The sequence below is a fragment of the Ranitomeya imitator genome, chromosome 2 (assembly GCF_032444005.1).
Source record: "Ranitomeya imitator isolate aRanImi1 chromosome 2, aRanImi1.pri, whole genome shotgun sequence".
Taxonomy (NCBI): Eukaryota; Metazoa; Chordata; class Amphibia; order Anura; family Dendrobatidae; genus Ranitomeya; species Ranitomeya imitator.
Genome location: NC_091283.1, coordinates 390,240,312 through 390,256,992, shown reverse-complemented (window position 1 = coordinate 390,256,992; position 16,681 = coordinate 390,240,312). Strand labels below are relative to the sequence as shown.

Genomic DNA, 16,681 nt, shown 5'->3' with positions numbered 1-16,681 from the left:
ACATTTTGGCGTCTACAGTGCAGGCAGTGTTAGCCTCAGCCTGCGGTTTACACTGCCCACTATTAAAGTAAAATGAATATTCACTCCTCTCCATGCCCATGGGGGCGTGGGAAAGCGTGAATTTTCATCTCTCTTTAGCAGCAGGCACAGACTCCTGTCTCCAGCTGCTGCTCCGCTGGCACCGGGCGGGCCCCCCTGACTCACAGGCCGCATAGCATCTGGGTGTGCCGCTATTAGCGACAAGACACTGGCTCGGGTCCCCTGGAGCAGCCTGGGCCCTTGGCAGTTTCCCGCCTTGTATGCCAGCAGGTGTAAGTACCTGGGCCCACTGCAGAATCCTCCAGTTCCCCGGTGGGCCAGTCCGACCCTGAGGACAAGCACACACCGGTCAGACAGAGCCAGATTCACACAGGGTACTTAATATGAAGTAGCAAGTGTATACACAGATCATTAATGTTGCACAGCGGCAATAGAAAAGAGATACTCTTTCAGACACTACAGGTTAGCGATAGGTACTGGTTAGACACAGGAGGTTAGGAAAGGAAGCTGCTACAGCAGGTGTAGAAACAGGTTTTGATACAGACACAAGATACAGAGACAGGTTCAGATACGGAAAGAGCAGATACAGGGAAAGATACAAACTGGATATAAACAGACCTAATTCAGACACATGTATAGGCCTGGACATACAGACACAAGGACATACAGGTCCTTCTCCCAAAAATTAGAATATCATCAAAAAGTTAATTTATTTCAGTTCTTCAATACAAAAATTGAATCTCATATATTATATAGAGTCATTAGAAGCAGAGTGATCTATTTCAAGTGTTTATTTCTGTTAATGTTGATGATTATGGCTTACAGCCAATGAAAACCCAAAAGTCATTATCTCAGTAAATTAAAATACTTTATAACACCAGCGTGACAAATGATTTTAACATTTGAAATGTTGGCCTACTGAAATGTATGTTCAGTAAATACACTCAATACTTGGTTGGGGCTCCTTTTGCATCAATTACTGCATCAATGGGGCATGGAGGCAATCAATCTCTGGCACTACTGAGGTGTTATGGAAGCCCAGATTGATTTGATAGCAGCCTTCAGCTCATCTACATTGTTGGGTCTGGTGTCTCTCATATTCCTCTTGACAATACCCCATAGATTCTCTATGGGGTTAAGATCGCGCGAGTTTGGTGGCCAATCAAGCACAGTGGTACTTTTTTTAAACCAGGTATCGGTACTTTTGGCAGTGAGGACAGGTGTCAAGTCCGGCTGGATAATTAAATTTCCATCTCCAAAAAACTTGTCGGCAGAGGGAAGCATGAAGAGCTCTAAAATTTCCTGATTGACGGCTGCGCTGACTTTAGTCATCAAAAATCACAGTGGACCTTCACCAGCAGATGACATAGCTCCCCAAACCAACACGGTTTGTGGATCCTGTAGAATGTAAGCCCGCAAGGGCAGGGTCCTCGCCCCTCTGTATCAGTCCGTCATTGTTAGTTTGTTTACTGCATGTGATATTTGTAACTTGTATGTAACCCCTTCTCATGTACAGCACCATGGAATCAATGGTGCTATATAAATAAATAATAAAAATAATAATAATAACTTCATACTAGACCTCAAGCAGGTTAGATTGTGTGCCTCTCCTCTCTTCCTCCTGACTCTGAGACCTTGATTTACACTAAATTACAAGAAACAAACTATAAAAGTGTTTCAAGGTGGTACTGGGTCCCCTCCACTTTGTATATATGGTTCCCTGTCCCTAAGTTATCTAGTCTATGATGGCGTACCGGGGTGTGTGTGTGTGTGGGGAAGAAGTCACATACTGTATATGGTGGTGTTGCCTGGCTCTGGGAGCTTTCCAGGATGGGTCAGAGTTAATAAGGAGGTGAGAGGAGTATAAGTACCTAAAACACCAGAAGCTACACTGTCATACATATTTTCTATGCCCAAACAGGTGTATAAATAATATCACATCACTGGCATACAGTAGACTCCCCTTCTTTACAAGAATGGTACATAGAATCCATGCTATGGAAATGCTGATAGCCCAAACACAAGTGACTATTAGAACCGCTACTAAAGGGATTCAATGGGAAACCTTCCCCCCTTTTCAACTATAGCAAAATATTCCAAGGTGCCTTAGGGTATGTTTCCATGTTTCGGAAAGGCAGCACTTTGGATGCACCAGATACCCACTACATCCAAAGCGCTGCCGGCTTTTGTATGGGCGGTGATTCCGCATGTGTTCATTGAACACATGTGGAATCACAGCATCCTATACATAGGACGGTGCTATTTATCTTGCGGAGACTGAGCGTCTCCGCATGATAAATTGACATACTGCGATCTATAAACACTGGTATGCCATCTGCACCACTGAACACATAAAATCCCATCCACTATGCTGTAACATCTGGACGCTGCGGATTGGACACTGCGGCTGCATGCAGCATCCAATCCGCAGCAAATACTGAACATGGAAACATACCCTTACAGTTTTACCCTTCTTTGCACTCCCATAGACCAACAAATTGTCAAATACTTTCCAGCTAATTGAGGTTCTTACACCGTGATTTTAATCCAATATGCTCTATAAAATAATGAATACCAATATATCCCCTTGTTTTTTGTATTCCCCTTGCCTCCAATCCCTCAAAGGGAACCTGTGACCCCCAAAATGGAAGGTGAGCTAAGCCCACCGGCATCAGGGGCTTATCTACAGCATTCCGGAATACTGTAGATAAGCCCCTGATGTAACCTGAAAGATGAGAAAAAGAGGTTAGATTATACTCACCCGGGGGCGGACCGGACAGCGACACCCATCGGACCAGACCATCTTTCAGAATACATCAGGGACTTATCTACAGCATTACAGAATGCTGTAGATAAGCCCCTGACAACTTCCATTTTGGGGGTGACAGGTTCCCCTTAAGCATCTTGCTTATCCATATTCAACACCAGTTTCAATTATATTTGTACCATGATTATCCCTCTTTATTCATATCCTGTGTTGAACATCTCTGGAATCTTCTCTTTTCTCACCATGGAAACAACTAAAACCCTCACTGTCGCCCTGATCAACTCCCACCAGGACTACTGTAACACTATTAATTGGCCTCCCCTTTATTCGACTTTCATCTCTCCAGTCCATCCTTAATGCAGCAGCCAGAGTCATCCACCTCGCTAATCGTTACTCGAACACATACGATCTTCGTCAGTCGTTACACTGGCTGCCCATTCATTATAGGATCCAATTCAAAGTACTTGTTCTCTCCCACAAAGCTCTCCACAGTGCAGCACCCCCTTACATCTCTTCCCTCATTTCTGTTTATCGGCCTAACCGACTGCTGTGTTCTGTAAACGACTTTTGACTAACCTCTGCACTAAGGCTACGTTCACATTTCCGTCTGTAGTCACAAAGCGTCGGCGCAACGTACCGACGGACGTTTGTGAAATAGTGTATATCGTGAGCAGCGGACACAGTTTTTCAACAGGTCCGCTGCCCAGTCTAAAGTCCCGGGGAGGAAAGAGAGAGAGCGGGATTTCCTGCCGGCATGCGCAGTCGGAAACACAGGATACAACATACAGAAAAACTTTCCCTTGAACGTTTTTTTTGCAAAAGACGGGTCTTCACATTTTGCATGATCCAGTGCACGGCGGACAAAACGTGAGTCCATACGTCGCTAATACAAGTCTATGGGAACATGCAGGATCCTGCAAATTTTTTAGAAGGATCCGGCTTTTTCAAAAATCAACGTATTGCAACGGTAGCAGAAAGACGGAAATGTGAAAGTAGCTTAATCTGTATCTCCCGCTCCCGACTCCAAGACTGCTCCCGTGTTGCTCCAATCCTCTGGAATGCTCTACCCCAAGAAATTAGGACCAGCCACAACTTCCAGTTTTATCACTTTCCCTATTCAAAGTCATTTTATGTGAAAGTGTGAATGTGTAGCCCATTCACTATCTCCACCTATCCCCCCACTCCCTGAAGATGGGTGGATCTTCACTGTAAATACATCATTGTAAATACATTAGCCACCATGAGAAGATTATGGAGCAAAAAGTCCACACGAAGTATATAAAAATGTATAAATTTATTAATTAATTACAGATAAATCCAAGTAACAACAAATACAAAAGAATAACAATTACAACAATAATAAGGGATCAGGTTAGCCACAGGTATGTATCCGGACAAGTACCATAGAGTAAAGTGCTTAGTGCTCCAATATCAGTCAGGTAAGCATCTGCACTGTGTCCCTACCATTAGACACAGTGACACAACGCACAGTCATTGCTTAGTAGCAGCACAACGGTATATAATCAAATTCTAGCAGAGATGCTTACCCATGCTGAGATATCGTGCCGGACCTGTGTATCGCCGCCACCGACGCGCGTTTCGCTGCTCTTTTTCAAGGTGCGGTGACGTTATGTGTGGGGGCCGGTGTTTTAAAGCCAGACGCGCCGGAACCTCTCCAATCGGCGCATGTCCCTAGTCTCCACGCCGGTACTAGCATCACTTCCGGCAGGGAGGAGTAGCACTGCGTGCCAGTCGCATGTCAATGACATCACTGGAACGCATGTGTCATCCAAAGGTCGCCATTAGTGATTCTCCGATCATTGCAGCAGTGGACATGCGCACAGAGGACCCAGCGTTCTGGTAGGAGGGGACGAAAGCTGCAATACAAATGATAGCAAAGGATAGGAGGATGAAAGAAATTAGTGTACCGACGTGATGTGGATGTCAGTGTTAAATCAGTGCTAAAATGTCAATTCCTAAAACTGACCATACCTGCGTAAACATATACGAATAATACAGAAGAATATATACATATACAATACATATTACAGTGCACTGTAAAACAATGTGCAAAAAAACATGAAAGTGTAAGTATAATGCATTGCATATAGATACAAAATTTAGGTCTACACCATGATAAATAGTTGCATTATACAATATATTATTGGCATGTGACAAATACAAAAATAATAGAATTAAATAATGAGAAAATAATAAAAAATAAATAGATAAAAGGGAAAAAGAAGGAAGGGCAGAAAGGGGAAGGGGGGGAAAAAAGGGGAAGGAGAAAAAGGGAAAGGGAAACAGAAATAAAAACCAAAAAACAATAGCGTGATCCAAATCCTCCTCCGAACTCTCGCTAACGAGCGGCTATAGCACCTCCAGGAATGAAAACCAGGCCAAGATTGTTATGCCAATTCACACACAAGGGAATAATGTAAATCAAGACTATACTAGAAATAAAGAATACGAATTAAAATCAACATAACACAAAATACATAACAAAAAGAATTAAAAAACCCAAGACTGGGATGCCGTGTACAAAATACCTACAAAAATGAACTAAAACTTAATTGCTCATTAAGGCCTGCCGGTGCCATGGTATTAAGAACCATGATCCACCGACATTCCCTCTGAGCTAACAAGCGTTTGGTGTCCCCACCCCTGATGCCTACACGGATTTTGTCGATGCCCCAAGCCCTAAAGCCCTGTGGACTACAGTTATGTTTCAAACGAAAATGCTTTGGAATTGGTTTAAAATAGAGACATCTGCCACGTCATGTGCGGCCACAATGTCCCTGACATGTTCGCGTATACGAATACGCAACTCTCGTGATGTTAAGCCAATGTAAATTAAATTACAAGGGCATGTGGCGTAGTACACCACGTTCATGGTACTACATGTAATATGATCTCTTATTGTTTACAATGTGTGGCCGTCAGAAGACGTGAAAGTTCTAGCCCGTCTTAAATTCCTACATGCCAAGCAGTTCCCACATGGGAAAAAGCCAGTACTTGGCTCACCAGCCCCAAAAGCATTTTTAGTTTTTTTTTGTACATAATGGCTTCTCACCATCAAATCCTTAAGGTTCCGACTCCTCCGTGCAATCATCAGTGGGTGTTGTGGCAGGCATTCCCGCAGGATAGGGTCAGTCTTTAATATCGGCCAATGTCGATTTAGTATAGACCTCATGGTATCCCATCTGTGATTGAATGTGGAAATATATCTCAGATCACCTTCTTTATTTGGTACTAAAGAACCCCTTTCTTTTGATGTCAATAGCTCGCCTCTCTGTACTCTTTTAGCTCTTAAATAGCCCCTCTTAATATTTATTTGGCTATAACCCCTTTGGGAAAATCTCTCCCCAAGGTCCACCGCCTGTTTCTCAAAATCCACATCCGTGGTGCAAATCCTCCTGGCGCAAAGAAACTGTCCCACTGGTATGGATCTAATCGTGGACTGCGGATGTGATGAGGACGCATGCAAGAGGGCATTCACAGAAGTCTCCTTCAACATCCGTCTCACCTACGTCTTTGATCAATGCGAAGTCACATTTTTGGATGTTAGACTGAGGGTACAGTCCAATGGTCTTATACATACCGATCTGTATCGGAAGGAGACTTCTGTGAATGCCCTCTTGCATGCGTCCACAAGATTGCCTTGTGCAGGCATGTACTACGGAGGACAGAGAATGAACTTCAATCCAATATTGCAGCCAGCATGCAGCCAGCGGGTAAGGAAAGGGTGAATCAAAAACCCGAAAACCCCGCCTCCATGGCTGAAGATTGTTCCCTCCAAATTCAGGTGACAGTGTCCCTTTAATACCATGGCACCGGCAGGCCTTAATGAGCAATTAAGTTTTAGTTCTTTTTTGTAGGTATTTTGTACACGGCATCCCAGTCTTGGGTTTTTTAATTCTTTTTTTTATATGTGTTTTGTGTTGTTATGTTGATTTTAATTTGTATTCTTTATTTCTAGTATCGTCTTGATTTACATTATTCCCTTGTGTGTGAATTGGCATAACAATCTTGGCCTGGTTTTCATTCCTGGAGGTGCTATAGCCGCTCGTTAGCGAGAGTTCGGAGGAGGATTTGGATCACGCTATTGTTTTTTGGTTTTTATTTCTGTTTCCCTTTCCCCTTTTCTCCTTCCCCCTTTTTCCCCCCTTCCCCTTTCTGCCCTTCCTTCTTTTTCCCTTTTCCCTTTTATCTATTTATTATTTATTTTTTATTATTTTCTCATTATTTAATTCTATTATTTTTGTATTTGTCACATGCCAATAATATATTGTATAATGCAACTATTTATCATGGTGTAGACCAAAATTTTGTATCTCTATGCAATGCATTATACTTACACTTTCATGTTTTTTTGCACATTGTTTTACAGTGCACTGTAATATGTATTGTATATGTATATATTCTTCTGTATTATTCGTATATGTTTACGCAGGTATGGTCAGTTTTAGGAATTGACATTTTAGCACTGATTTAACACTGACATCCACATCACGTCGGTACACTAATTTCTTTCATCCTCCTATCCTTTGCTATCGTTTGTATTGCAGCTTTCGTCCCCTCCTACCAGAATGCTGGGTCCTCTGTGCGCATGTCCACTGCTGCAATGATCGGAGCATCACTAATGGCGACCTTTGGATGACACATGCGTTCCAGTGATGTCATTGACATGCGACTGGCACGCAGTGCTACTCCTCCCCGCCGGAAGTGACGCTAGTACCGGCGTGGAGACTAGGGACATGCACCGATTGGAGAGGTTCCGGCGCGTCTGGCTTTAAAACACCGGCCCCCACACATAACGTCACCGCACCTTGAAAAAGAGCAGCGAAACGCGCGTCGGTGGCGGCGATACACAGGTCCGGCACGATATCTCAGCATGGGTAAGCATCTCTGCTAGAATTTGATTATATACTGTTGTGCTGCTACTAAGCAATGACTGTGCATTGTGTCACTGTGTCTAATGGTAGGGACACAGTGCAGATGCTTCCCTGACTGATATTGGAGCACTAAGCACTTTACTCTATGGTACTTGTCCGGATACATACCTGTGGCTAACCTGATCCCTTATTATTGTTGTAATTGTTATTCTTTTGTATTTTTGTTACTTGGATTTATCTGTAATTAATTAATAAATTTATACATTTTTATATACTTCGTGTGGACTTTTTGCTCCATAATCTTCTCATGGTGGCTACTATAATTAGGAGTGTCCTCTTGTACTGAGACTGCCGCAGGCATTGTGTCAATTTGTGATGTATGCGATAGGCATCCAATTTTGTAAAGTGTTCCTTTTGGGTTGGAGTTACATTGTAAATACATACCTGTACTTTGTATCTCCCCCACCTCATTGTAAATTGTAAGCGCTCATGAGCAGGGTTGTTTCATTTTGTTTTATTTTGCTTTAATCATTATATTATTGTTAATGCTGTTAGTTATGACTGTTGTGTTTGAAACTATTAAACTGTAAAGCGCTACGGAATATGTTGGCGCTATATAAAGATTATTATTATTATAGCCTTTCACGCTTTATGGAATTAAGTCTATATATTCAATTTTTCTTGTTCTTCCTCCAGACTTTGATTTTCTGTTTATTATAATATTATGTTGTTAAAAAAATCTATAAAACCTTGTATTTGAGAAAAAAACAAAGAAAGAAAATGGCTACCTTCCTGTGTGAGTTTTTAGATGTGCAACAAGACTTGTTTTCCGATTAAAACATTTCCCACATTCTGAACATGAAAATGGTTTCTCTCCTGTGTGAGTTCTCTGATGAATAACAAGATTTCTTCTTTGTCTATAACATTTGCCACATTCTGTACATGAAAATGGTTTTGCCCCTGTGTGTATCATCTGATGTCTAACAAGACATGATTTTGTTGTAAAACGCTTCCCACATTCTGAACAAGAAAATGGATTCTCCCCTGTGTGAATTCTGTGATGTTTAGCAAGATCAGATTTCGTACAATAGCATTCCCCACACTCTGAACATGAAAATGGCTTCTCTCCTGTATGAATTCTCTGATGTGTTTCAAGTTTATATTTGTCACTATAATGTTTCCCACACTCGGAACATGAAAATGGCTTCTCTCCTGTATGAATTATCTGATGTGTTACAAGTTTATATTTGTAACTATAACATTTCCCACATTCTGAACATGAAAATGGTTTCTCCTCTGTGTGAATTTTCAGATGTACAACAAGCTGTGATTTCTGATTAAAACATTTACCACATTCTGAACATGAAAATGCTTTTTCACCCGTGTGAGTTCTCTGATGAGTAACAAGATAACTACTTGTTTTAAAACATTTCCCACATTCTGAACATGAATATGGCTTCTCTCCTGTGTGATTTCTCTGGTGAACAACTAGATTTGATCTTTCCACAAAACATTTTCCACATTCTGAACATGAAAATGCCTTCTCACCTGTGTGAGTTTTGTGATGAATAACAAGATATCTTCTTTCTGGAAAACATTTACCACATTCTGTGCATGAAAATGGCTTCACCCCTGTGTGTATCATCTGATGTCTAACAAGACATGATTTTGTTGTAAAACGTTTCCCACATTCTGAACAAGAAAATGGATTCTCCCCTGTGTGAATTATGTGATGTTTAGCAAGATCAGATTTCGTACAATAGCATTCCCCACACTCTGAACATGAAAATGGCTTTTCTCCTGTATGAATTCTCTGATGTGTTACAAGTGTAAATTTGTCACTATAATGTTTCCCACATTCTGAACATGAGAATGGTTTCTCCCCTGTGTGTATCATCTGATGTCTAACAAGACATGATTGTCTTGTAAAACGTTTCCCACATTCTGAACAAGGAAATGGCTTCTCTCCTGTGTGACTTCTCTGATGCGTAACAAAAGTTGATCTTTCCATAAAAGATTTCCCACATTCTGAACAAGAAAATGGCTTTGCCCCTGTGTGACCTCTCTGATGTCTAACAAGACATGATTTCCATTTAAAACGTTTCCCACATTCTGAACATGAAAATGGCTTCTCACCTGAATGGATGTTCATATGTGCTTCAAGATGTGTTTTCTGATTAAAATATTTCCCACAGTCTGAACATACAAAACATTTCTCCCCTATGTGAACCAATTCATGTTCAACAGCGTTTATGTGACTTTTGGTTTGCATATTTGTCTTTGATGATGTAGAAAAAAAAACCTGCTGAAAAGGATTAGAGGACAGATTTTTTCTGATAAGGCCTTGAGGTGTATCTGTTATAATGACGTGTTCTTCACAAGTATTTGGTGTGATACTAAGATTATCAGCTGAAAAATCTGAAAATATTAGGCATCCCTCTGTGCTCCTGGTACAGTCATCTGCCAAAAATAAAAATATTTGTCAGTAATCTTGCATCGGAATATTACTGTTTATATTATATACTTTATAGCATTTCCTTGCAAACTGCAATTTAAGTCAACATTTGTTTCTTCCACTTGAAAAAGGTGCAGGTACTTTGTTGAAACACATTATGAATTAAAAAACTTTTGCTCATCTTTTTCTGGAGAAATGATTCACTTCAGCAGCGCTCCCCTATACATAGTATGGTGGCCCACAGCTCCCCTATACACGGTATGATGGGCCCACAGCTTCCCTAAGCATAGCATGAGGTACCCGCTATTTGCTCAAAATACAATATAATGAGTCCCACAGTAGTCCTCAAACTGTGTAATGTCCCCCACATTAGCTTCCAAACTGTATAATGCCCCCACATTAGCTTCCAAACTGTATAATGCCCCACCTTCCGCATTAGCTTCCAAACAGCATACCCTCTGTATTAGTCCACAAACTGTATAAGGGCTCCCGCATTAGTCCCAAAGCTGTATAATGGCCCGTGCATTAGTCCCCAAGGTGTATAATGGCCCGTGCATTAGTCTCCAAACTGTATAATGGTCTGCGCATTAGTCCTCAAGCTGCATAATGGCCCCCGCATTAGCCCCCAAGCTGTATAATGGCTCCCGCATTAATCCCCAAGCTGTATAATTGCCCATGCATTAATCCCCAAGCTCTATAATGGCCCGCGCATTAGTCCTCAAGCTGTATAATGGCCTGTGCGTTAGTCCACAAGCTGTATAATTGCCCGTGCATTAGCCCCCAAGCTGTATAATGGCTCCCGCATTAGTCCCCAAGCTGTATAATGGCCCATGCATTAGTCCCCAAGCTGTATAATGGCCCGCGCATTAGTCCCAAAACTGTATAATGGCCCGCGCATTAGTCCTAAAGCTGTATAATGGCTCGTGCATTAGTCCACAAGCTGTATAATGGCCCGCGCATTAGTCCCCAAACTGTATAATGGCCCGTGTATTAGTCCTCAAGCTGTATAATGGCCCGTGCATTAGTCCACAAGCTGTATAATTGCCCGTGCATTAGTCCACAAGCTGTATAATGGCCCCCGCATTAGTCCCCAAGCTGTATAATGGCTCACGCATTAGCTGTATAATGGTCCGTGCATTAGTCCCCAAACTGTATAATGGTCTGTGCATTAGTCCTCAAGCTGTAGAATGGATCCCCGCATTAGTCCACAAGCTGTATAATGGCTCACGCATTAGCTGTATAATGGTCCGTGCATTAGTCCCCAAACTGTATAATGGTCTGTGCATTAGTCCTCAAGCTGTAGAATGGCCCCCGCATTAGTCCCCAAGCTGTATAATGGCTCACGCATTAGCTGTATAATGGTCCGTGCATTAGTCCCCAAACTGTATAATGGTCTGTGCATTAGTCCTCAAGCTGTAGAATGGATCCCCGCATTAGTCCACAAGCTGTATAATGGCCCAAGCATTAGTTCCCAAGCTGTATAATGGCTCCGGCATTAGTCCCCAAGCTGTATAATCGCCCGTGCATTAGTCCCCAAGCTGTATAATGGCCCGTGCATTAGTCCCCAAACTGTATAATGGTTCGCGCATTAGTCCGCAAGCTGTATAATGGCTCCCGCATTAGTCCACAAGCTGTATAATGGTTCCCGCATTAGTCCCCAAGCTGTATAATGGCCCAAGCATTAGTCCCCAAGCTGTATAATGACCCGTGCAATAGTCCCCAAGCTGTATAATGGCCCATGCATTAGTCCCCAAGCTGTATAACGGCCCGTGCATTAGTCCCCAAACTGTATAATGGTCCGTGCATTAGTCCTCACGCGGTATAATGGCTCCCGCATTAGTCCACAAGCTGTATAATGGCTCCCGCATTATTCCAACAGGCTATATAATGGCTCCCGCATTAGTTCTAAAGCTGTATAATGTCCCATGAATTAGTCCCCAAGCTGTATAATGGCCTGTGCATTAGTCCACAAGCTCAAAACAACAAAATTCACAGGAGTGAATTAATGTCCACCATCAAATATAAACCAATGTCAAAATGAACATAAGGCAATAATCACAATAAAGTATAAAAATATAATTTTTATTACAAAAATGAATAACAAACAAAAACAAAATACAAAAAAAAGGAAGAAAACAACCAGTAATACTACACATAAAGGATATACCGAATGAGGAGACCAGATCCATATAATAAAATATACTAAAAAAATAATATATAACTCTCCAAGGTGCAAAAGATGGATGAACAATCCATCTCAATAAAGTGCATATGCTTTCATAGTAAATAATCTAATCAAGACAGAAAGTGCATCAAACCTCTGGAGCAATACTAGTACCAGTGTGAAGATGATCTGTGACCCTCAAGGACTCCGACTCCAACGTACGTTTCGCCTAAGTAGCTTTTTCAAGGAGTGAAGAGAAAGTGGAAAAGGAGTGTGTTTTATACATAGCCCCCACCAATCAAATGGAGTAAAGGGGATCATGTGAGCAATATAGATTGAAAAAATAAAAAATCTTTACTAAAACCATATGGAATATAATGTTTCACTCATTCGTGTGTATCCCAGAACAATATACACATAGTACATTATAAAATGAGATAAAAACAAGGCACAATATACGGTGAAACCGGAAGTGACATCTCTTAATGGAAATTAACATAAATAAACATCTGACCACATACTTTACATATAAGAACAAATATATAATCAAAAACCGTTCACAAAAACAATGCAGCGCTGTAAATAAGATAACATAACACTCAAGCGCATCATATAACGAAAACCGGAAGTGACATGTCAAATTACCATATATAAACAGTGCTAGGCAAAATAGATCATAAAACAAAACAAAATACTGCCGATCCAATAGAGGGGCGCAGCGCCAATCCAATAGAGGGGCGCAGCGCCTTGAATCCGCAAGTAAGATAAAGTCCCCGAGTAGCCTCCGCCAAACCGGAAATGACGTTCCGCTGTGCACATAAACACAGCGGGGCTGGCGCGATCACGAGGCATAATACGGTAACCTAGCAACCAGAACCGGAAGTGACGTACCGCTGTGCACAAAAACACAGCGAGGCTGGCATAATCACATGAGGCATAATACGGTAACCTAGCAACCCAAAGAGGAGCGCATACCATAAGTACGACCCGCCCCCCAAAGATGACATAAACACAAAGCTGGCGCACAATCACATAAGAAATAATGCGGTGACCTAATAACCTAAAAAGGAGGAGCGCGCACATGAGTATGTGGCGCGATAATACAAGGCATAATATAGTAACCCGGCAACCTAAGGAGGAGCGTGCACCGTAATTAAGACACGCCCCCCGAAGCTAACAGAGCGCTATAGACCCTCCCACAGTAGAGTACACTAATTAAAAGTACTGATATGAAAAAAATATGAAAAAAATAAGTGAAAGGGGCAATAAACCCTAATTAAAAATATACTAGTATAAGTGAAAGGAGCAATGAACCAATTGGTCCAACAAAACACAACCAATATAAATCCTACATTCAAGTTTGATCAGGCATACCAGCGGAACGATCAGACCGCTAGTAAACCGTCAAACAAAGTGGTATCAAGCATAATATAATAAAATAAAATAATTACCCCCCTACAGAAATAATAAAAAATATATAAATAAATAGTGCAGTGCAACACACGTGCGGACGAGTGAATAAAGAATAAGAAAAAAGGTCATGTTTATTTAGATATAAAACAAGAACAGCAGAATGATTCCATCCAATGTCCCAGCCCGATATAAATACCGAAAAAAAGACCTAAGGATAAAAAACAAAAGAGAGAAAACAATTAAAAACTACAAATAAGCACTAAAAGACATTTGTTCGTTGAGGCCATGAGGTGCCAGGGTATTCAACCTGTAAATCCACTTGGCTTCAATTTGAGCCAACCTTTTCTTAATATCACCCCCTCTCGTGTTCAAGACAATATGGTCAATCCCTCTCACCTTCAATAAAGAACCATCACACTGATGATACAGCCTAAAATGCTTAGGCAGAGTTTTAAGAGATTCAATATCAATAGCCGTTTGAGCTGCTTTGATGTCTAAAACATGCTCCCTGACTCTTCTTCTAAATTCCCTGGAAGTTAAACCGATGTACTTGAGTTCACAGGGACAGCTCGCGCAGTAAATAACCGCAGTGGTAGTACACGTGATGGGATAAAGGATGTTATATATCTTATTCCCATCAGCACTGGAGAATACCGTACATCTTTCGACCTTAGGACATGCTACACAAGAGCCACAAGGGCGACAGCACCATTTGGGGCCTCGTGAACCAAAAGGATTGTCATTCTTTTTCACATAATGGCTATGTACTAGCGCATCCTTTATATTTGATGACCTTCTGTAAGTGACGGATGGTTTAGATGGGAGATATTGTGCAAGGGTGGGATCCAACTGTAAAACCTTCCAATGTTTAGATAATATATCCCTCACCTCATACCATCTACAATTAAAAGTCTGGATGTACCGTACCTTGTCATCAATCTCATTTTCCAATCTCTGCTTATTCAGTGTTTGAGAACGATCAGTACATTTTGCTCACCAATATGCCCATTTAATGCATTGTGACGAATATCCTCTCTCAGCAAATCTTGCACTTAAGTCTTTACTCTGTTTTTCAAAAGAAAAATCATCTGAACAAATGCGTCGCAATCGTAGAAACTGTCCCACGGGTATTGCCACACTATATGTACTTCCGAAAGTACACAAAAATGCTTCCTGCCCTCCAGGTCGTCCAATTGTGGCAGGGAATAACAGTTTCATTGAGCCAATATGCAAATTAATTGATTTTCTTCTTCACCCCATGGTAGAAACTTTACCGTCCTATCTTAAGGACACGAATGACGTGCTTCGGAAAATGGATGGACTACAGTTGGAGGATAATATGCTCCTGGTCACCTGTGACATTGAATCCTTATATACGTCCATCATACATGAGGATGGCGTTACAGCTGTTAAACAATTCTTAAGGATGTCCAGTGAGGATGGTGAGTTTTCTTCTTTTATAGTGGACCTTCTCCAGTTTGCACTCACCCATAATTTTTTTATTTTTAATGAGAAATTTTTCCTACAGCTCCAGGGAACAGCAATGGGGGGCGGCATTTGCGCCCTCATATGCTAATTTGTTCCTGGGGCTGTGGAAGAGGAAGATTTTTATCACCGAACCTCTCCCCTTGGTTGATAGAGTGCAATACTGGGGAAGGTACATTGATGACATTGTGTTCATTTGGCAGGGCTCTTTGGATCAATTACAGATCTTTATGGGCCATTTGAATGACAACAACTTGAACTTACGTCTGACTCATAAAGCGGGAAGATCTAATATGGAGTTTTTGGACATTCTGATGACAGTGGATGAACTTGGATTTATACACACAGACGTGTTCCGGAAACCGACTTCTACCAATAGTCTTCTTCATTTTTCTTCATCACATCAACAAAGCCTTATTAAAGGCATACCCATGGGACAGTTTCTACGAATGCGACGCATTTGTTCAGATGAACTTTCTTTTGAAAAACAGAGTAAAGACTTAAGTGCAAGATTTGCTGAGAGAGGATATTCGTCACAATGCATTAAACGGGCATATTGGCGAGCAAAATGTACTGATCGTTCTCAAACACTGAATAAGCAGAGATTGGAAAATGAGATTGATGACAAGGTACGGTACATCCAGACTTTTAATTGTAGATGGTATGAGGTGAGGGATATATTATCTAAACATTGGAAGGTTTTACAGTTGGATCCCACCCTTGCACAATATCTCCCATCTAAACCATCTGTCACTTACAGAAGGTCATCAAATATAAAGGATGCGCTAGTACATAGCCATTATGTGAAAAAGAATGACAATCCTTTTGGTTCACGAGGCCCCAAATGGTGCTGTCGCCCTTGTGGCTCTTGTGTAGCATGCCCTAATGTCGAAAGATGTACAGTATTCTCCAGTGCTGATGGGAATAAGATATATAACATCCTTTATCCCATCACGTGTACTACCACTGCGGTTATTTACTGCGCGAGCTGTCCCTGTGAACTCAAGTACATCGGTTTAACTTCCAGGGAATTTAGAAGAAGAGTCAGGGAGCATGTTTTAGACATCAAAGCAGCTCAAACGGCTATTGATATTGAATCTCTTAAAACTCTGCCTAAGCATTTTAGGCTGTATCATCAGTGTGATGGTTCTCTATTGAAGGTGAGAGGGATTGACCATATTGTCTTGAACACGAGAGGGGGTGATATTAAGAAAAGGTTGGCTCAAATTGAAGCCAAGTGGATTTACAGGTTGAATACCCTGGCACCTCATGGCCTCAACGAACAAATGTCTTTTAGTGCTTATTTGTAGTTTTTAATTGTTTTCTCTCTTTTGTTTTTTATCCTTAGGTCTTTTTTTTGGTATTTATATCGGGCTGGGACATTGGATGGAATCATTCTGCTGTTCTTGTTTTATATCTAAATAAACATGACCTTTTTTCTTATTCTTTATTCACTCGTCCGC

General features: G+C 41.3%; 1 protein-coding gene across 1 annotated transcript in view; it reads right to left on the bottom strand.

The window, feature by feature from the left end:
* Nucleotides 1-7,934: 7,934 nt before the first annotated feature.
* Nucleotides 7,935-16,681, bottom strand: part of LOC138666988 (zinc finger protein 665-like) — a 136,311-nt gene continuing 127,564 nt past the window's right edge. Inside the window, exon 10 of the mRNA XM_069755196.1 lies at nucleotides 7,935-10,161. Within this exon, the coding sequence (XP_069611297.1) occupies nucleotides 8,486-10,161 (1,676 nt within the window). The 3' untranslated portion in view covers nucleotides 7,935-8,485. The remainder of the gene's footprint in view (nucleotides 10,162-16,681) is intronic.